At 39.6% G+C, this 23,750-nt stretch overlaps 2 protein-coding genes across 2 annotated transcripts in view; one reads left to right on the top strand and one right to left on the bottom strand.

Annotated features, from left to right (window-relative positions):
- Nucleotides 1–4: 4 nt before the first annotated feature.
- On the bottom strand, nucleotides 5–733 carry LOC145987568 (protein GVQW3-like). The gene has a single exon (XM_083121916.1). The coding sequence runs from the start codon at nucleotides 731–733 to the stop codon at nucleotides 5–7; it is 729 nt and encodes a 242-aa protein (XP_082978042.1).
- Nucleotides 734–23,265: 22,532 nt separating this feature from the next.
- The window catches only part of LOC145987646 (UNC93-like protein), a 48,431-nt gene continuing 47,946 nt past the window's right edge, over nucleotides 23,266–23,750 (top strand). Inside the window, exon 1 of the mRNA XM_083122136.1 lies at nucleotides 23,266–23,392. The gene's annotated coding sequence lies outside the window, so the exon portion shown is untranslated. The remainder of the gene's footprint in view (nucleotides 23,393–23,750) is intronic.

Here is a 23,750-nt window from a genome sequence, read left to right as displayed (position 1 = left end):
TCGGTTACAGTTCTGGCTGAACCCGCAGGATGTGTTGCAGCAGCCGTTTCAAAACTCCCTCGTAAACTTCCGCGTTGACAGTTTGACCCGCGGGTAGAAATTCTTGATGGATCAAGCCCTTGATGTCGAAGAAGGCGAACAACATCGTCTTAATCTTGGATTTTGTCAACTGACTTTTTTTGGGAGGCGGGGAAGACGATGAACACCATGCCATTGACTGTCGCTTGGTCTCCGGATCGTATTGGTAGAACCAGGTCTCATCTCCAGTAATGATGGTTTCCAAAAACTGCGGATTCTGGTTAGACATGTCGATGACATCTCCAGATGTTTCCATCCGAGTTCGCTTCTGCTCGTCTGTCAGCGTGTGCGGTACAAACCAGGCACAAATCTTTCGCTTTTTTAAATGTTCGTGATCAATAGTGCGTACACTGTCTTTGCTTATCTGCAACTTTTCTGCGATCATTCTCAACGACAGTCGCCGATCATCCGCAAGCATCCGTCTCACTCGTTCGATGTTGTCTGGGATTGTGCTTGTTGACGGTCGACCCGAACTTGGCTCATCCTCGACACCTTCCTTTCCATCTCTAAAGCGTTTAAACCACTCAAACACACACTTTTTACTCCCTGCTTCACCACCGTACACTTGCACTAACATTCCATGAGTCTCCGTCGCCGTTTTCCCTAATTTGAAGCAAAACTTCATGTTAACGCGTTGCTCCATTTTGCGCTCCATGTTGCAATGACACGAGTTCGCACACACTCACTCCGTTAGCTTTGTCGCAGCGTGCACCACTGCTTCACTTCGGCGATTTGCACGATAGGGTCTGCTTGTTGACATGTCTCTCAATGCGCATGCGAGAGCACGTCATCCTAACCAGCACGGTTTTTCAAATATGGGATCATTCACCAAACTTTTCAGATGCACATTGTATAAATAGCTCTGTTTGTGTATCACAAATATCTTTAGTTGTAGAGTTAGTTTTAACATGTTATGACAGCAATATAGAGCCAGGGTAGTCTAGTCGGTAGTGCATCTGACTGGCCACTCGGGAGGCCTGAGTTTGATTTCCATGGTGGGTGATCTAAGGTTGGACTTTTTCTGGTCTTGTCCGTGCACAAAGTGGATCTGGGGCTCACCCAGCCTCAAATCAGTGTTTACCTGGGGCAACACTGGGGAGTAAACGTGGCTGGATCATGGTGCTGATCACATCACCTCCAAAATGGCCAAGATCGAGAAAGTGTGGGGCCCTACCCCAACATCCCCTAAATGTGCCCTCATGGCATGCTGCTATATGCACAGAGAACTTTACTTTGTGACAGCAGTTCATCTACACTGCAATACTTGGTGTGATATTGATAGTCAATATTCTTTGTGTCATTGTATATTATTCATGTACAAAGCTACACATTTTTGAACAAGATATGTTGACATCTGAACCATTTTAGAAAGTTTGTATTATAATGTGTATCCCTCCTCCTGTATGGATGACTTGATGTGGCAACTGGTTTGGTAGGGATGACATCTGTAATCATTTCATGATAATAGAATGAGGAAAAGAGAAAGATGAGCCGATAAACAAAAATATGTAAGTAGGAGACATTGAACACTTACCATACACCTGTCTTTTCTGTCTGTGGTAAGTATTTACTGTCTCCTACTTTACATATTTTTGTGTAATCATTTCATTCATTCATCTACACCTCTGTTACATGTCATCCCCATTTTACCATACATGTCCATTTATCATCTCAGGATGGCTGGTACCTACACGTACTAACACCACATGGCAGCAATTAACATGTCGTTTCTTCAAAACTACACATGATATTTCAGTTCTGTCTTTTTTGTTCATTTGTATACGTATGAAGGTATGGCATGCTCAAATCATAAAAGATTATATCCTTCGTTACTATTATTAACAAACGGAATTTCAAAATGTGTTTGTTTTCCCTCCCAGTATTGTGCGATAGATCTTATAAAATGAGCTACTTTTTGATATATTTTAATGTTACGTATAAAAGTGAAAACCAAAAACATGTTCATAATGTGCAGCAATTAGAGAATCAGGAGGAAACATCCATTTTCCAAAATGTCCTTAAAATTACAATTTTTCTAGGATGTTGCACATTTTCCTCCTCCCCTTTCAAAATTAGGAGATTGGCATTGCATATCCTGAAAGAGTGGTCTTTTGTTGTGCTTCTGTCGAAATTTGGTCCAATCAGCATCCATAGGACCGATGCTAGAAGCAAAATTCATGATTTTTTTCCCGTAAGCTGGCAACACTGCTACTCTTATACATTATTTTTTCTCCCAAGAAATATCACAGTCTATTTTCAATACAACTTTGCATAGTTATAGGAATGTACCACTGCTACATACATTTTTCAATTTGGTTGTGGCGAGGGGCATGCCAAATATTATTTCTTTTCCTTCTTGACCTTACTTTAACTTTATGGGAGATACAATGTATAAATTTCATCTTTGCCAAAAGCCCTGCCATTTTGGAAAAAAGCGATCTATGACAATTAGTTCCGAGCTATGTTTTTTCCCTTTCTTTCTTTTGTGCCTTGCTGCAAGTTTCACTAAGGATCCTACTAGAGAGGATACCTCAGTAAAAAGAAAACGAAAAGAACCACAGGTTTCCAGCTTGATCTATGCGTAGCCTTCATTTTTGGAGGTAAGCTGTGTCATTTTTTTCTTTAATTTTTGGACCGTACATATACAAAAACCTTTTTGGCTACTAAAGGTATTTCAAACTGAGATAATCCTCCAAAACATTCTGCACACTGCACTGGTACCATATGCTGGTTTGAGACTTCATTCAGTATTTCTTCTTCTGTAGCATTTAACGCATCCCAGTGGCGTACTACTCCTTTACAACTGTTCAGCTGATGGCAAGTTTCAACTTGAACAGGTAAGTTGCTAAATGTTCTTAGTTTTAAAAGGTTGTTCGTCTTTATTAGAAACACAGTTTCCTGATGTCAGGAACATCACTACCAGTAATCTAATTAAGTTGCTTCTTTATAACGAACCGTGACTTGTCCTTTAATGTAATAACTGCTTATTCGTTGGCATTATCTGAAGTATCGTTTTGCGCTTAACGTGACACGTCAGAGATGCTACTTGTTCATTCTTCACAACCTGCCTTGGGGGTTTTCTCCAAGCATTTCTCACTCTCTTGCGAGAAATTTGTTAAACCAACTTCCTCCTCCCTGTGGTTCTTTTTGGCGATTTCATTTCCTACCACTGTCTATGGAGCTCTATCCATACAGAGACTTGAAGTGTCAGCTTTAGCACTCCCACTTAGGTCAGTCCACTTTCAGCCCATATTCTGCAATAGAATTCTTGCTGTGCACCTTCAGTCTCACCCCTAACCTTTCATGGAGCGTCTATACTAAAAGCAATGTAAAATGAGTAGAATAAAAATATAAATAGATGCTTTTCTGGTGAAGGGATTCCAGTACCTTCTTTTGAAACATCAGTATTATCGTCCTAGCATGACCAAAAAATTTGCAATCATGGATGCGGCACAAATACATGCTCTTTTAGCCTAAATATGCAGAATAAGCCTGCTCTGCAGAATATGTTCCTGCCGACTAAGATTTCCGTCAGATAATAAAGTTCTTCTCTTCCTAGTTTCTTTCTTCGGCAAATGGAACCCCATCCCCACCCCTAGCTCAATGATTAGCATTCTCGCCTTTGGTACAAGACACTCGAGTTCCTCTAAAATTTCAATGGTGACCCAGCATCGTGAGGACAATTTGTTGTTGTACCACAGATTTTATTTTAACTTCTTTGGGATTAACAAAATTTGCACCTAATAGGGGGAAATCCTCTAAGAGTATGCACTTAACTTTGCAACCTCACAGAAGCTAAAAGAAATTATTATAACGGCAAACAGTTTGCACTAAAACACAGATTGATACATTGGCTTATGAATACATAAGAACTAAGGTCCAGGTATAAATAAACTTGTATTATTTTTAAACATTTATAAAAAAATGTAATTACACACAAGGTCCTTCAAGAGTACGGATTAACAGGTGTCACTTTTAAATATACCCATGGCCTCATAAAAGGAGCATGCTTCATGCCACCATTGAACACAACCTATGCACTGTACCCAGTCTTCAGTTATGGGTTCGACACACTGTTCATCACACCCAGGGCAGAAGAAACTTTCTTGTGCTGACGTTGATGGAGTTGCATCATCATGGGGTCTCGCAATTTTTCTTGGAGGCACTGGTTTAGTTATCACTGTGTCGTTCAATTTTTTCAAAGCCCCGGAAGTTGAATGCAGAAATGAGTTTTTGTAGGGTGAAGATGTGAGAACTGAACTTCTGATTTTCTGACTTCTTCATGTACTGCACACTCTTAAAGTAACAAGATATGGTTCAGGATTCGTAGGCCAGGAGCAGCAGCATACAGGGGGGGTCGTTCTCACATATGTCTGATGTTCGATGTTGTGGTGTATACTAACACTTATTACCCTACTTAAAAACAAATTATTACCATTACCAGATAATAACCTGCCATGACTAAGTGGCTCAGTTGGTAATGCGTCTGACTACCATGCTCAAGGTCCCAGGTTCGATCACCAGCCGGTTCAAATCCGGGAACTTTTCTAACGGAAGTGGCCCCGGCGCCCACCCAGCCTCGAATGACATGGGTACATGGGGGAAACTCTGGGGTGTAAAGGCGGTCAGAGGTGTGATGCTGATCTCATCACCCCCACTCATGACCGGATCAAGAAAGGTGGGGCGTTACCCCTACACCCCCTATACACCTTCATGGTGGCGTGGTGCTAAGCACAAGGGAGCACTTTACCTTTTTTTTAAAAAAATGACTGCATCCTGCAATGCTGCCAACATTCAAAAATTAAGCTGCGTATTCTTCGAGGCCCGCGCACTCTTAGAGGAACTTACCCTACCACTTAAAGATTTGCCATTTTAAGAAAACAGTTAATTCGTTGCAGTGAAAAACCCATTAATGTTTCATATCCAGTGGCGTAATTTTTTCAAAAGTGTTACGGCCCATCAGTATAACAATTTTGGCTGTTAGACGTCATGATCTATATTTTTCTTCATTTCGTTTTTACAATCTCTTCAGTGATTTATCCACACAAACCCCTAGAAAGAACTACCACTCATGAGACAGCGTGAAAATCCAATAAATAGTCCCGCCCCCATAGGGAGTGGTTAGCAGATCGCGCTACGATGCCAGGGGTCCCAGGTTCGAATCCCAGCCTGGGTATGGATGTTCGTGAGCGTCCATTCATCAATTTCATCATATCGACACTCATCCCCATCTTCGGAAATTAGCCAAAAGTGGCAGAAAAGCGAAGTAAAATAAAGCAAATCAATTAACAATCAATCCAATGAATAGTGTTCAAGTGAGGGTCGTTAAAGGTCCAGGATCTCTAAGAAATCTCTCTCTCTCTTTCCTTTTTCTCTCTCCTCCAACCCCTCTCTCTCTCTCTCTCTCTCTCTCTCTCTCTCTCTCTCTCTCTCTCTCTCTCTCTCTGATCTTCCCCTCTCTGTCTTCTTCTCACTTTGAGAGAGAGAGAGAGAGATGTATTTAAAAAGGGAAAGAGAGAGGGCGAGGGGGGAGAATCCCCCTTTTCTCTCTCTTTTTTTCTTCTAGAAGGAGAAGAGAGGAGAAGGAGAAGAGAAGAACCTCTCTCTCCATCTTTCTTTCTCTCTTTGCCCTTAAAAGTCAGCAAGTGGAAATGGGTTCGCGACCGCTAAGAACAGATTACATCCAAGTTGCATGGCCGTATTTAGAGGGGGGGTTTCTAGGGTTCAACCCCCCCCCCGAAACTTCTGACATGTTAGATTAATGGAAGTTCAGAAACCAAAATTGTAACAAATTTTTTTTTTTTTTTTTTTTCGAAGCATCACAAAAATACATGGAGACAATGTTGAAACGATCGAGCTAGAATTTTCATACATTTGGAATTCTGAAACTTGAGTGAAACAGGATTTATTCTCAGAATCGTAGCCCACCCGCAACCCCTCCATTATCACTTCTGCTGTCATCTTTCCAGTGTTGCTCCTGCGTCACAAGGAATATAGACTGAAGATTCCCTTATGATTGTCCCAAAATTCCCTTTACAGCTTTTAAATTTCCTGTCCGATAAAGTCGAAAATCCCCCTTGATAGGAGTTCAAACCTAGGATCTCCAGTTTTGTAGCGCATTACGTTCGCGATTGAGGTTACAATCCATGCACCAGGCTAAGTTTTTAAAAAGAATAACTGGTTCCACACTTTTCAAAATTCCAAAAATTTAATTCTAAAGTCAAACAACAAAAACTTTATGACTAAAATTTCCATCTAACTTTTAAAGCTTTTCTCTTGAAGGTATCTAAAGTTTAATGACGAAGTATAATAATTGTGCATTTCAGTACACACTGTATGAAACGTAAAAAAAAAAAAAAGAAAATTGTGCTGGATATTCACTCATCTGTTGGATTGAGTAAGCCCCCTCAAGGATATAACAAGAATATAATAATTATTATTAGTAGTATTATTATTATGGAATAAAATTGTTTTATTATTATGAAATATTAATTATTATTGTGCAATTATTGTTATTATTTCTATTATTCAAATTTCTGGCGACGCCCATGGGAACAATTATGAATGACCCCCCCCCCCGAAATTTTTTCCTGCCTACGGCCATGACAAGTTGTACTGTACGTATATCAATTCGGTCCCCGAATCGAAATCTCACGCACCACTTAAAAAGAGTTCAGAAAAGGTTCCATTGAAACAGGTTCAAACTAGATTCTCTGCGAAAAGTGACACCATAATACTGGGGAGAGATATGATTGTAGTCCATGAACAAAAAGAAAAAAAAAAATTCTGGTCGACTCCGTTGGCGATATAGCGTTTCGTCAATAGCGTGATTTGAACATTTTAGGTTTCATGATATATTGAATATCATTACGGTTACGGGCCTTGCGAATAAATATATATATACCATGAGCATGAAAGACTAATCCAGCTGCTGGCTGAGGAGACGCAACCAAACAGTATATGCCCTAAACCTGACTTGTGTTTTTGTTTTCTAAAACATTGCATTCTTAAGCCTCAATTAGACTAGAATTTACTCGCTACTTGCTGCTATAAAACTCGCTCAATGTAACAACGTTGGCTGGTTAACTCGTCGCCCACTTTGCTCCAGCGAGTGAGGTTGAAGACTGGGCTACTTTTCTCGCCACTCACTTGATATTTTACCGTCTGGCTAGTAAACTCGCTGCGTGTAATATATCGCGCTAGTAAAGTCGCTCTATGTGTAGTTATGGCCGAAATGTCGGAAGAAGTAATACGTGCGGGAATTGTTGTTGTTGCTCTTTTGTTACGCCTGGAGGTTAAAAAAAAGGAAATCTAGAAAAGTCTAGGTCTAGCAGTGGGTAGCAAGATGGGAGAAACTGGTGCATCTAATATTTTGTTCAAGGAGTTGAGGGAGCCCGACCCTGTGGCCGAGTGGTTAGCACATCGCGCTGCGACGCCAAGGGTCCCGGGTTCGAATCCCGGTCGGGCTTGGTTGTTTGTGAATGTCCATTCATCAATTTCATCATTTCATCACTCATCCCCATCTTCGCAAATTAGCCAAGAGGCACAAAACGCGAAGTAAAATAAACTAAATCAAAAAAAAAAAAGGAGTTGAGGGACGAAGATCCTTTAGCCTACCAAAATATTTTGAGAATGGACGGGGATTTTTCTGTTCTTTTCCATTTTACCTAGTTCTTGTCTATAGACATCTTTTAAATTTTTAATTTTGGCCTTCAGCTGCTTTTCGTCCATGCCTTGTAGTAAGTTCTCGCTTTCAAACTGTTCGTACATTTTTTTGAAAACTTTGTCTTTTAATTTTACATTACAATAGTCTCTGTGTTTGATGTTCCATAACATAGGATATTGTTCATAAATTTTTAAAAATTCAACAATATTGTTGCTGTTCCACTTCATTTTACTAAACTATTAAAAACACAGAAACACCTGGAACACAAGGTAAAATGTCTCTCGAAACCTCTAGAGCGGGTAGCGGGTTTTTACTAGCTTTGTGTAATCGACACTCGCTGCGTTAGTTGTCACACGTTCACTCGGGGACAAGTTTACTTGCCAAATGTAATCGAGCCTTTACTTGATAGCTGTTGAAGAGCCGAGGGGTGGCGCGCGAGTATCAGACCAGCGACTTGCAGAAATGATTTCGCGGAAGCTTGCGTTTGAAATTTTAAGTTGGGGGGGGGGGGTTGTGTTGAAGGCTGCGGATAGTACGTGCAGAGAAATTCCATTTTTTGATGGATGTGCGAATAGGTAAAGGTTTATTGGCACTGGAATTTCGCTTCGCCATATTAGGTGCCCCATTTCTCATCAAATCGTCATACCTTGATCACCCATAAAATGATCGCAACAAACGTGGTCGAAGACCTTTAGATTTCGTAGTATTTTGAGTGCGACTCCAACACGAAGAAATCAAGATGCTTAGGTCGTGACTGCAATACTTGGATTCCGGAAAGCGGGTTAGTTTGTTTTGTGATTTCACTTGCGACCACTCGTTTTCGTGCAGTTTCCCTTTGGAGTTATCTTCGGTTGTGTAAAAATGCTGTAGATGAAAATTTCCATGTGAACGAAACCGAATGATGGTGTGTTTGCACGTGCACTAGTCCTTGCTTGTATGATTATAATAATATGGAGAATAGCACTCATTTTCTACATATCAACTCATTGGGTTAACACTTCGCCAAGGGAGGTTTATGAAAGAAAAAAAACTGCTTCAGTTTGACGTTATCATGTTCCTGCAACGCCCTTGCAAGAATTAACATATTACTGTGACTGAAATGAAATTACCGTGTATGTGTGAAATATGTACTTTTTGGTTGACTTTCAGGGGGGGGTGCGTGGACGTCCACGGGTAGAGAAGAGAATCAATTCGGAACCAAAACCGAAATTTTCATGGACCAGAACCTATTTTCCGGCCCCCATTTGAGTACGGTCCAATTTTGGTATCAAAAGGAAACATGCACTACTTGAACCATATGTAAATTACCAGAGGAAATCACATTAAAATTTGTAGGTTCCTGGGCCTGTAGCAATCGTGTTTAAAACGTTAAAAACTTTTTTGTTTAAAAAAAACAAAAAAACAACTTTGCCAACCTTGATCCAGGGAACTTCGGTTGCGAGATCGAACCTCGACCAATTAACGCACTCGGCCACCGAAAATAAATGGAAAATATTCTAGGGTTTATCCAGAACTTTCCATCTGAATGTAAGCGCAATTTTGGCGTGGGTAAATTCACATTTAGCACCAATTAGGCATTTCTGAATAATTTTCTGCTGGTGTGTTGCGAAAAAGTTGATAGATGTGTTAGTTGGGGGTGGATTAATTACTGGCTATGTATTTAGTTTATTTCCCTTACGTTGGACGTTTTATTTAGATTTACAAGGTTTGCTTTAATTCAGTCTGTATTCATAATTATACTTTTAACGTGAAAGTCATTACACTTCCTACCTGAATTACGAGCAACGGGTTTTGAAGTGACACAAATGGCGTAATTTCAGGTTTATGTGCCACAAGAGGGAATTAAACAGAAGCAAGGGTGAGACACGAATAAACATTGGTTTTGGGTCAAAGTGGGTGGTTGAGTGTCTTAGCTTCTACTTCCCCCTCTCTGGAATGAAGTGTTTGTCATTTCCCTGATGCATTTGGACAGTTGTTGTTAGCTTGTCTATCTCACCAGTTTATCATTCCCATTGTCACAGTAACGGAAATTAAAAAGTTGCAACTGTTTTTTTTCTTCTTCTTCATAAACGTGTCCTTGTTTGTTAGCTGACACGTGAAAGAAAGATTATAATTGAAAGTTGGCAAGACCCTTCTGAACGACCCCTTGCTAAAAATAAGGCAAATCAATCAACCACTGCACCCTCACAGACTGAGCGAAAATGGCGATGGACATAATATTTTTCAACTGATTTTTATTTTTGCATGAACCGAATTAGTTTATTAACTTTTACATACCTCGTCCAAGAAGAACTTTTAAATAGGTTAGAGGTAAAGTTTAGTCATACATACATTACATACTCTTTAAAACCCTTTTTTGTAATTTTATGAACTCGTGAAACCATCTGTTCTTTGGATTAAGTGGTAGAATGTGAAAACATGAAGTTCTGACCTGCATTTTAGTCTATTTTTTTTATTTCTAATTCTAAGGCATTTTGTACTTGGCTTTTCAGCTGAAATACCAATTAATGAAAGCCTTTAATTGTTCTTTCGAATTTGAAATGGACAATTTCGATTCCCCGGGCAAAGGGAGATACCCCTTCGCGACGTACATAATTATTTTTGATAGCTCCGTGGCAGAGTGATTATCACAGCGCGCTACGATGCAAGAGGTCCCGGGTTCGAATCACAGTCTGGGCAAGGGTGTTCATTGTAAGTGTCCCTTCAATTTTATCACGTCATGATCATCTCTCATCCTCATCTTCGCGATTAGCCAAAAATGACAGAAATGCAAAGTAAAATAAATAAATATTTTTTATTGATTTTTTAATACTTCAAAAATCTATTTCCTCCCCCTCTTTCGTGTAGCACTTTTGGTATTTCACATAACCTATTTTTTCGAGTTATGCTAATTCAATAAATTCGTATTTTCTTTATTCGGAGTGCGGCACCTCGGACGATGCCCACATTTTCCATGGACGTGTCATTGCATAAAGAATCCATTCTTGTCCACAATGTTTTGCCACAGCACGGCTCTCGCGTTATGGTGACAAGTGATGTCGCGACCTTCAAGGTGAAATTAAGTTAATAAATTCCGTGTTTTGTTCTGCTGTTATCATTTTCCGTGCGCTAGGAGCTGCAAGTGAGCATGTGACCTCGTCTTGCCATGCTTCAATGTGCACTCACGGAGGGTCGGTGCGAAGTGAAACCTCTGCGTTTATTCCTGTTCCCAATGTTCCGTGACTACTTAATCTATGGTAACTACTTAGCTATGATGTGAGGGTCTTTTGCCCAAGGGGGCCATGGCGTCCCCTCCCCTCCCTATCGAACTTTGAAATGTTTTGATGTGAACCTACAAAAACCTAAGGAACTAACATTGACGATTTGTCAGATTTTGCAAGAATTTCGATTTTACGTTTGCATAAATTAATGGGTCCCGCGCCGTGACATATCGCCCACTGATACGCGGCAACAGAACTTCTGTTGTCTGCTTCTATGGAAATCAAATAGTGTAATGGCCACTACAGAGAAACTCGCTGAACCAAAGCGTAGAATATCCGTGTCAGAAGTCTGCAGGTTATCGCCTACTGAGACGCCGGAAGACGCGTCTGTTGCCGCGTCTCAGCGGGCGTTAAAGCGTAATGTGTCGAGCTTTGGGCTCGCACTACGGAACCGAGTCTCCTGGGAGAAACGCAGCAACTTTTCTCTTGAGATTTTGGTCAGTGTATGGAACCGGGAGGGAAAAAATTGGGGAGCTACGAATGAGTAGCTTAACCCGGCCATGGAAACCTACAACACCGACTGGAAGATTCGTCGTTCTGACCACACGTCACCCCGTAACGGGTTGGATGATCGGCCACCTCTGCTGAGACGTGTGGGAGCGAGGCCTTCAGTCGGTAGCCCTTGCCTTCTAGGGCTGTTGCACCACGGTCTATGTTATAATTATAAATGAATGTATTGTTTATGGAGAGAGGCAAGCTACAGTACAGAAGTCTGCAATGTTTGTAATCTTAATGTTATAACAAGGGCTAGGAATTTTACAAGATATGCACTATAATTTAAAAATATGCCCTTATAACTGAACTGTTTTCAAACTTCAATATCTAAAGCCCGCATCACACGGAACTGGATTTCCAGTAGGTATGCCCTAGTTGCCGCTGGACTGGTTACCAATTTGCTAGTTTTCGCCTCACTACTTATCAACGTACTTGTCGATAGACTTTTATTCCCATACGAGGGAAGTTGTAATGGCGGCCGCGTGAGAAGTAAACAATGTATCACTTCACATGTTTAAAAGCCGATAACTATTCAACTGAGAGGAATAACGTTTAGTATAAAACTTTATTAGGTACCAAAGAATGACGCTGCTTAATACATACTTTACAACGTTTACTGTACACATATGGAAGAATATTTTAGTTGTTTCAAATGTAAACACCGTGCACTCAGCATAGATTGTGTAACTCAACGCGCCTTTCATGCTGTATACGTTATACATTGCTGGAGTGACACTCGGAAACCACAGACAAAAACGCTCCTTTGCACACTCACAGATTATCTTCACATGGCGAAACTTTGCTCTGATTGGCTGTTCCACAGAATCCAGTCGAGGAAAGCAAGTAGCAATTAGAACATGTCTTATTCCTCCAAACCAGTCAAGCAGTCAGCCAGGCGGCCATGATTGCTACCTAGAAAGTTAGTTCAGCGCCAACTAGGGCATTCCTACTAGAAATCCAGTTCCGTGTGATAGGGGCTTTACTTATGCTGAAATATTTTCATATACGTACATACCATTTTTAGTTCACTTTATGGAGTGCACAATGAATACTTTCTGTAAATTTTCAAATAAAAATGAAAAGATTTTTCTGCAGTACAAAAATAAGAAGTAGAGAGAACATGGGAGTAATAACGAATCCACTTCGAAAATGACTGTATATTGAAAAAGCAAAAATATGCTATGACCGACAATCCATCAAAATATGCTCTTATCACGTAGAAATGGCCAAATATGCCAAAAATATGCCATTAAAAAGCTCCTTAATTCACCTAGTTTCTTCACAATTTGAATTTCTATATATTTAGGGAACACATCACCCTTACCAAAGAAAATATGCTAAATCATGAAAATCCTAGCCCTAGTTATAAACATTGATGCAATGCTACCAGACAGGCGGACAGTCTGATCTTTTTAATCGTGTGTGCTATAGTATGCAACATTCGACCTCCGTAACGGAGTGGTTGGCATAGCGAGCGAGCTACGACGCCAAAGGTCCCGGGTTTGAAACCCAACCTTGGGATGCGTGTTCTTTGTGAGTGTCCATTAATTTCATCATTCTTCCTCATCTTTGCGATTAGTCAAAAGTGGCAAAAAAGCGAAGGAAGGTCAACCAAATCAGTCAAAAGGGGCAGAAAGGCGAAGGAAAATATAGCATATCAGTCAACAGTTGCAGAAGGGCGAAGGAAAATCAACCAAATCAGTCAAAAGGGGCAGAAAAGCGAAGGAAAATATACCATATCAGTCAACAGTGGCAGAAAAGCGAAGGAAAATGAACGAAATCAATGAATCGAACCTTGAGCTTTTCTCCCAATAATGCACTCCTATTATTATCAACGAACAAACACGTTTTCAATTAATCTTTCTTCTACACACCATGAGCTTCCAACGCCCTCATATTATTGTTTCGTCCTAATCTGGCTTGCAAACATATCGTGACCAATTGCGTTCTGTTAATTTGCTTCAGAGTACTCTCTCATAACTTTTGATTTGGCAGGTGCCAGAGAAAGGTGCGTAATACAGTTCCTGGTGCGGAACAGCTGCAGATGCTAGATTACTTAGCGTGGAGCATGGCGTCCAAGGGAAAACAGAGCACCAAGAAAAAATGGAGGTAGGTTAAGTGGCGTTGACAGATAATTGTGGTTTCATCGGTTTAAAGTAGTGATTGCCAAATGTGGATAAAACTTTATCCTGATATCGGATAATTTTCTATCCGGATTTCAAATATTTGGGTAGTCTGATGTCCGAATGAATTGTTCGGATTGTCGTGATGTCCAAATGAATTGTTCATTATCCGGACAGTTTTATCGTTTATCTGTTTTACGGTATTCGCATATTCTTTCCTTCGTCATTTTCGTATTTCACTATATGGATTTTCTACAAATCCGTCATCAAATCTTTTCTATCCGGATTATCTGTTGCATCCGAAACTGATATCGGATACTTTGAAATCCGGATTTTGTGGCCATCCCTAGCTTTAAAGCTGGACGAAATATTTGAAGGTGGATTTCGCTGTGGTTCTCCCTTTCTTCTATATTTCATTCGTCTTTCTCTCTTCTTCCCGATCTTTCTTTCTATAGCTTTCCTTATCCCTCTTTCCATATCTTTATTCTTTTTCTGCAAGTCTCGTCTCTTCCACGGTTTCAAATTCAATACTTATTTTTCTTTCCCATGTTTCTTCTCTTTTATTCAATCAATCTTTCTCAGCTTTCTTGTTTTGCCTTTCCCCTCTTCCTTGCCTCTTCTCTCCTCCTGTTTCTTTCATTCTCTCTCGTATTTTTCACAGGGTTTCCTTTCTTTGGTTGTGCAGAACCACCGTGCCGATACACAATGATTAGAGATTTTTGCTTTCCGAAATTTCTTTCCCAGCCTTAACATTTCTAATTTATTTACCAAACTGCGAAAAAGGTATCGTTTCATCTGACAACAAATGTTAAATCGTCATTATTTGTTTTCTGCTGAATTCCACGTCTTTCTTCACTACAGCACCTGGAAGGAATTTAAAAAAATAACATATTGAACCTTGGTGACATAATAAAATAGACCTTAGAAATACTCCTGGAAAACAAAAATTGAAAAGAGGTGTGTGAGGAAATTGTCTTATGTTCAACAATTGTAGTAATCTTTGAATACTGACAATTTGATTTCAAAAAGGGGAAAAAATCCAGACACTTATATGACGGGTTCCGAATAGAAGTAAACTTGTACAGTGAAAGACAAAATGAAGGAAATACGAAAAAAATATGGAAACTATGAAAAGAAACCTCCTGGTGTTTCCTGGAAACGGTACAGCTAAGAGCCTCTTGCAAAATGATAGCGAAAGGTCACTCTGCCCGCAAGTGTCCGTGAGCGATGGTGAGCGAAAACCTTATCATGAAGGGGAGAGTGGAACCACCCCCACCCTTTCATTCCCATCCCTGCGCCCAAAGGTCCGTGCCGAACCCATTTTAAAAGTGGTTCCTCACGAACTAAATATCTTAACTAGAATCCATATTGACAGCCGAACTAGGTGTCAAGCTAGAAATATATAGTATCCACTTTCCAACAGTGTTCAATTGTAAAGGAAAAGTTGATAGATCCTTGAAGGACAAAATAAGTTTTTCACATACCCAATTTTGACACACAAAACTCTGGACTTAAACTCGGCACACAAAACTCTGGACTTAAACTCGGCGTTTGCCATAATATAGCTAACCCTACTTGTTCAGTCTCAGCTGTTGCTATCCACCTATTTCTCTATTTGTGGTTGTTTTAAGGCACTTTTCTACCTCTGTAGATAAAACGAGACGATGAATTGATGAAAACAGACGACGGAACAAACACAATAACCCATACATGCGTAACTCAGGATTCGAAAGTAGAGTACATGGTCTCTACCGTGCTAGTAAAAAAGTTACCGGAATTTCGCTCTCCCCCCCCTCCCTCTTCGATAAGTAAGCTCAAATTACATATCAACGCTGTACAAAGTACCTTCCACAGATGATAGAGGTGTCAATGGATGTCCCTTGATAAGGAGTACATTGAACTTACTTGGATTATTCTGTGATAATGCATGATGTTTTCTCATTTGCATGTCGATAATATGTTCATCAATCAGTGTTTCGCTTCGTTAATCATAACATTAAGACTTGTTTCCATGATATGAAAAACTCAATATGCTGACCAAGGCAGAAAATTTATTTTATTTTAAAACCTAAACTAAACGTAACGTTTCAACCTTCTAGCAAGGTCTTCTTCAGACTCTGTACCCAGTACAAATGAAACAAGGTACAAAACAGGAGTATATATATATATATATATATATGTGTGTGTGTGTATGTGTGTATATATATATATATATATATATATATATATATATATATATATATATCACTCCCCTCCAGACACAATATTATTAGAAACTTGTTTTCTCTCTCGAACATTCCAGCAGGTGGCCTTCTCATGTCAACTGTACTTTCACCTGACAGGCGATTTGGATAAACATTTCCTTTATTCAGAAAGTGGTTGGACTCTTTTATCTCACGTTCTTCTTTCTTTCTTCATTCCTCTTCCTTCTTCTCTCCTCTTTCCCTCTTGTCCTTTTCACTCAAGTGAAAGTACAGTTGACAAGGGAAGGCCACTTGCTGTAATGTTCGAGAGAGAAAACAAGTTTCCAAACTGGGGAACAAAATTTTTGTTGCATTGATACCAGCACTTGTTCTTATCTAATTTGAGTATGCTGAATTCAAATCTGAAGTTGGTTTTTCTCTGTAAGCTCCAGATTTTTTGTTTCAGATTTTTTTGTAATTGAACATTTTCATTTTTTGTGAAATTTTGACGCCTCACGCATGATGACATGGTATGTCTGTGGAACTATGGCCACGCTGTCGTAAAATTAAGCATATACAATTGTATATGCAAAGATGTATTCACAAAACATGTAAGTGTATGAAAATATGCATTACAGTTTTACAAAATCACTTTTGTGGTGTACAATCAGTATTGCTAATAGTCGAATTTTGAGAATTTTTCTATTATAATCAAATATAACTATGAACTAATGCTTTTCACTATACATTAACATGTAACATCTATTATGAGGCCAAGTTCAAATTTGTTCAAATCAGGCAGGAATTTTCGCTTGTAGCAATGGCGTTTGTGGATGTCCTCAGAGCAATCTCGTTTGATCCTCCAGCAGTAGTCTGCCAACATATGTTTATCCCATCGCCCTTCATATCTCTGGTCCATCGTCATGAGGTCTCGATGGAAGCACTCACCCTGTTCATCACTAATAGCACCTATAGGTTGTCGAGGAATTGATCAAGTTGACTATTCAGGAAATGGAGCTTCACGCTCATGTTGCACCCAAGATCACGAAATGCCAACAGCATTCTGCTAAGAAGAAACTCATAGTTATCTGCCTTTTTGTTACCAAGAAAGTTTTCAATAACTGCTACAAAAGACAGTCATGCTGCCTTCTCCCTGTTGTTCATCTTCCTGACAAATACTTCATCACGTACAAGGGCACGAATGTTAGGTCCATCGAACACACCAGCTTTGATCTTCTCAAAGGACAAAGTAGAAAAAGCAGAAACTATGTGTTGAAAACAATCAGCATCGGGATTTAACGCCTTCACGAACTGTTTCATCAAGCCGAGCTTGATGTGGAGTGGGAGGAAAACAATTTTCTCTCTACTGACAATTGGATTATTCACAATATTGGGCATGCCTGCTTCTAGAGTTTGACGGATGGGCCACTCCTTCTGTACCCAGTGTTTCTCCCGAGCTTGACTGTCCCACATGCAGAGATAGCATGGAAACTTCGTGAAGCATCTTCCTTGACCCAGGAGAAAGTTCACCATTTTCAAGTCCACGCAAATGATCCAGTTGTGCTCATGATATCTGAGTAAGTTAATGACCACTTTGATGTCATTATGTTCTTCTCGCAAATGTACTGAGTGACCAATTGGCACCGCTCCATATACATTGCCATTGTGCAAGAGAACACACTTGAGACTGTGCTTTGAGCTGTCCACAAATAAACGCCATTCTGTTGGACGATACGAAGTTATACCTAATTGTTTGACAAGACCTGGAATATCGTTGCAATAAACAAACTGCTTGTGTTCTGAAAAAAATTGCACAAAAATCTGGTCCCGCTTTCGAAAATAAGAAACTTTTACAGAGCAGCCAAGGAGGTTTTTTCCCTGCAGTCTGGAGGCTAATACCTCAGCCGCTTTCTTGGAAAGCCCTAAGTCACCCACTAAATCATTCAATTCCGATTGGTTAAACAGCTGAGGAGATGATGGCTGTTTGGTATCAGAGTCGTCAGAGTCTGCAACCATATTTTGTATCTCGTTATCACTACCCTCATGCTCTTGCTGATCATATTGACTGCCTTCATCTTCAGATGAGTCAAAACCATTAGAAACTGGAACTGGGAGTTCTGAAGAGTGCGGAGAAGGTCGAATTGCTGAGGGAATATTGGGATAGGAGATCTTATGCCTGTTTATCTTACCGACACCCTTTGTGTTTACCAGGCAAAAATAACAGTCAGTTATGTGGTCTTTGGGTTCTCGCCACACCATGGGAACTCCAAAAGGCAGACCGCGTCGTTTTCCTTTTGTGCAGTCACGAAGCATTTCCTCACAATTGTAACACACCATATGTGGAGCTCATTTCTTGTCTTGGTCACCCAGGGGAACTTCAAATAGGCTTTATAGGCACGCCGAACAAATGAAGTTATATTGTGCCTTTGACGAAGAAGTGTGTAGCAGCCACATACATAACAGAATGAATCAGGTTTATTTACGCATGGATGCCTACTTGACGAAGCCATGATCAGATCTGAAACAAAGTAAAACAGGTATGATAAACTCAACAATAAATATAAATTGGCCTCATTAGTGTACTGTTACGGCAGATGTAAGCCTACTTCTCCAGCTACCCATACTGTCTATTACAATGGGTGTCCCGTTTTGGCGAAAATTCATAAATTCCAAACTGCATGAAAACTAGAGCATGTAGCAGAAAACTAATTTCAGATTTGAAATCAGCATTGAAAAAGTATTCAGAAACAGTTGAAAAATCTCATGCAACAGAACATAAAAAAAATTGTTCCCCTGTGTAATCTTGTGTCTGGAGGGGAGTGATTTCTGTGTATATATATCATCCTGTTTTGTACCTCGTTTCATTTGTACGGGGTACAGACTCTGAAGACCTTGCTAAATGGTCGAAACGTTACGTTTAATTTATGTTTTAAAATAAAATAAATTTTCTGCCTTGGTCAGCATATTTTGTTTTTATTGTTAATCAATGTAACAGGTATATCTGGGCACGACGCTTATCTGCCTTGCACGCACCTTGCCTGTAAAAAAACAACTGATTTATCATTCCATTTTGTCATTAACGACTGACGCAATCACTGCAATTATATTACGGCTCTCTGCCAGTAGAATGCTCAGGGTGAGATTTGACCCCCACCCCCTCTCCCTTTGTTGCCTTTCATTTTGCCATATTTTTTTTTCTTTCCGGTAAGCTCTATGAACGACAGGATATAATTGGTCAACGATGAGATCACAGATAGTTAGTACCAGATTGGAAGCGTTAATAAACAACGAGCATGTAATTGTCACTCCACAGTTGCCACATTTATTCGACAGAACTAATTCTGTTCAAAGGAAATTCTATTTCATTACAACTACATTACACACTCAGCTTCATCCCGAGGAATGGTTTCTAGCACACTCGGAGAATGCAAAAGTGAAGTAAGTTTTCTCTACGGAAGAGTTATGGTGCCTCAAATGGATTAGTACTTTACGTCGTAATCAGAACCGTAGCTAGAGATTTCTGCTCCTGGAACGAGAATAGATTTTGGCGTCCCCTGTATCAAATTTAAGGCCATCTATGCCCCCCAACCCCCCGCGCACTTGGACAAATATAATACGTCTATCTACAGTTAGTAACAAAGTAAGGACATTTATTTCCATTTAGTATTTCGTTGACCAGTATGTCGTTCAGTTAGAGCTTTAATCATGGCTCGAAATGGAAATTTTCACGACACGGGACGCTTTACTTGCTTCAACGTGGTGTTGCCTTTCTTCTCGGAAGGGAGCGCTCTGATTACCGCAGCAAAAAGATTAATAACAAGTGAAATGACGTACTGTATTACAATTAATAATAGTTAATATTAAAACATTTACACAAACATCAAATTATATAAAATGCTTTGGACGAATCTTCTGGAATTTTCTTCCAAGTTTTAATTTTTAATTCACAACAATGTCAATATATACGAGGGTCACTATTTATATTTTGAGCCTAACAATGAAAAAAACAGGAATTTGGCATTGAAAACTGCTTTATTGTTTTTCGAAGTATTCTCCTTTATGGTCAATACACTTTTGCATTCGTTCGAACCATTTGTCAAAGCAGTTTTTCCAATCTTCTTGAGACACCTCCATAATATGGTTTTTGAACGCATCAACGGCGTCTTCCGCCGACGAAAATCGTTGTCCACGCAATTTATTCTTGACATTCGGGAATAAGAAGAAGTCATTGGGTGCCAAATCAGGACTGTACGGCGGATGACCCATCAATTCGATTTTTTGACTGTTCATAAAGTCGGTTGTTAGACGAGATGTGTGACAGCTGGCATTGTCTTGATGAAGAATGATCCGACGGCGTTTCTTTGTTTTCCGTATTTGACCGAAGACCTCTGGCAAACAAATTGTTGTGTACCATTCAGAGTTGACCGTTCTACGTTCCTCTAAAGGCACAGTTGCCACATGACCAGTTTTCCCGAAAAAACAGGCGACCATTTGTTTCGATGTGCTTCGAGCGCGAACAACTTTTGTTGGATTGGGTTCATCTTGAAACACCCATGCAGTCGACTGCTGTTTACGTTCCGGCTCATATGCATATATCCATGATTCGTCACCTGTTACAATCTTATATACGTCTTTTGAAGCACCACGATTGCATTTATTGAGCATTTGTTTGCACCAATTGACGCGAGCGTCTTTTTGAGTTTTTGTCAAATTGTGTGGAATCCAACGAGAACATACCTTTCTCACAGCTAAATGATCATGTAATATTTTATATATGCTGGTGGAACTAATGCCTATGGTTGCCTCAATCTCACAGTATGTCACACGACGATCTTGCAGTATTAGGTTTTGCACAGCATCAATGTTTTCTTGAACAACAACTGATTTTGGACGACCTTCGCGAATCTCGTCGGTGAGCGAATGGCGGCCACGATTAAATTCGTTATACCAGCGTTTCACAGTGGCAAAGGATGGGGCTTCATCGCCAAATGTGGAAGTAAGTTGATCGATGCACTCTTGTCTTGATAATCCACGTCGAAAATCGTAAAAATCATCGCACGAAAATGTTCACGAGTTAATTCCATTTTATTGTTGTCGCGCAATCTCCAAGGCAACATAAACAACACAAATGAAGCTATTGACAAAACATTTGAAGTACGTTATGGTCAATAATGCCAGACGATTCCGTGCAAACGTCAAATCGCGCCTAACTTCAATCAGTGTTGCCAAGGCTCAAAATATAAATAGTGACCCTCGTATATATATATATATATATATATATATATGTATAAATGCTCAGTTTAGTATCAAAAATATTAAAAGGCATGCCGAAGAAGGATTTGATTGAATTCGATTTAGGATGTCCAGCCCACATTATACTCTTCGGTTAATCATGGAAAATGTAAAATGCGAAAGTATGAAAGAAAAATGAATGACCATAAAAAGAGAGCCCGAATTTGTGTAAAGATCTTGTGCTGGAGAATACGCTCAGCCTGGAAGTTCTGGGCTTCAAGTAGACTAATGGAAAAGGTTACCTACCCATTTCATGTTTTGTATTTAGCAGTGAGCAAGATGTGTAGATTCAATATCTCGACACCTGCTTGTGATTAGATAACTTTGATTCACCTCACGGTGCAACTACAACTATACAAACCATTATATTAGCCCACTCAAGTAATCTCATTCAGTTGTACTGACCAATGATCACAATTGCTCTGAGAGCCTAGTTGGAGTTAATTTGCAGTCTGAAGTGTTCATTGGAAGACAATGGATTCACTTGCAAATGAACATTGAGGAGCGGTGGGAGTCATGGTGCATACTAGAACGAGAACTCGTTATGTAATACTACCAGTGGCGGATTAACAACTTTTTCGTGGGGGTTAACGACAGTGTTTTCTGTTGCCATTTCTATATCCACATGTATGTGAGAAACAGAGAGAGAGAGGAGGAAATGAGCAAATTCCTATACATTGGACATTAAAAGAGGATAGAAATTTTACGTTAATTAAAAGAGTATAGGAATATTACCTTAACAACTTCTTACTGGCTTTTTGTATGGGTTTTTGTATGTTCATACCGTGTACACCTTGAGGAAATTTTCTCTTTCTAACCTCTGTGGCGGAGTGGTTAGCACAGCGCGCTACGACGCCAGGAGTCCCGAGTTCGAATCCCCGGTATGAGTACGGATGTGTGTTCTCAATTAATTTCATGATATCACTCATCCTCATATTCACGATCAGCCAAAAGCGAATTAAAATATCCCAAATCAATCAATCTTCCTAAACCATTTTCCTGGAAAACCATTACGGGCCAATTTGTGCAATAGTTATAATATTAAGGAGGGAACCAAAAGATACCTCAGCTACATTCCTGAAGGAAACTGACATTTTCCTCCGATTTTAACAATCCACCCACCACCCACAAACAATTTAAATATTTTTCATTCAATAAACTACATTAAGATTAATTATGTATTCCAGTGCAGATATTATGCGAGATGCATAGAAAGAAATTTTGTGTAAGTTGTTTTCAACCTACTGAAAAAACTAAGACGATGTGAAGTCGATCGCTTCTTCAACTGACGTCATTTCTCGTCAACTAATACCCTTTCTTTAACCTATCCTCATGGACCTACAGTACGTGTATGTATCATCAGTCTTGCAGTAAGTTAAAATTACTTCGTTCTCAGTAACATTAGATGACAAGGCAACGACTATATAGACAAATTAAGTTTAATAGACCTCGTAAAGTCGTAATATCATAAGACCAGAATTGACAACAGCATTAAATAAGAAGTCAATATTGTTTTGAGGAAAGTGAAGTATATCAATGAAGTGTTGGAACATACAAGTAGTACCTGAACTCGGCAACTTTGGCTAGAAATCGCAAATATACGCGGTGTGAGCCAATAAAATTACGATGGCAAGACATTTATCTGTTCATTTTTGAGAATCAAAATATTTCGGTTTCCGCTGATGTTCCTTTGTGGGTAGAGTTCCTGGATGTATGACATCCGAGTTCTCGCGACCGCCATAAACAAATCAAGAGTGTTTTGCTTCTTATTTGTTTGGAAATCAGCTGGCAGGCGAGAGATAATTTTAAAACACGAAACCTAGCATGATGTTGAAATGTTCATAAGGTTAAAATTACGATGGCGCTGGCGCAAAACATAAATTTTCCATGACAAATTAGAGCCAGGTCATGGAACCTATCACCAAGGTCATGAACATTCAAGGATCGCACGGTGATTCAGGGAAAGGAAAGAAACACATTTCCGTGTTATGCCTCTTCCCCTTTCGTCTGGCACCCTCTAGCTTTTGTAAAGCGTGAAAAGTTTCATTTAACTACAGTATGGCGAAACGTGAACAAACTTTTTGTTTCTCGCTCTTCTGTAATTGCACCTAACGAGTAGAAAGCGTAAATAACCGGATAAGTGTAGCGCTCCCCGCTTTGCGTGCTGTAAACATTCGGTGTGAAAGGAAGTGGAGTAAATCTGACCGGGAAGTGTCACTCGATATTAGTGCTGTATCGTACAATCATAGAAGACAGTGTGCGCGTCCATAATTCAATTTGAGGGCAGAATATTCTGTAAGTAACTTTCAAGATTTCTTACCAGTAGCGCGATAACGATACCGATATTGTAGATATGGACATGGGCGTCACCAGAAATTTTTGGTGGGGGGGCAAGCCGTTGATATTGGTTGATTTGATGTTGAAAAGTAATAATAATAATTATTATGAACAAATAATAAATTATAATTTTGTTACCAATTTCTTATTTTTGGACATATCAGATAATTGAATATCAGGTACAGTTATTCATACCTTTAAAATACTGAAATTAGTAATTATATTAAATGTTATACACCTTGTTACGTTATGTAACCTCTCACATAGAAATCTCATTTTTCGAATTCTGCAAACTTGCTGAGTCAATTATTCCCTG

This window comes from Lepisma saccharinum, chromosome 5, assembly GCF_977018435.1.
Source record: "Lepisma saccharinum chromosome 5, izLepSacc3.1, whole genome shotgun sequence".
Classification (NCBI taxonomy): domain Eukaryota; kingdom Metazoa; phylum Arthropoda; class Insecta; order Zygentoma; family Lepismatidae; genus Lepisma; species Lepisma saccharinum.
This window is presented reverse-complemented; position numbering and strand designations above follow the sequence as displayed.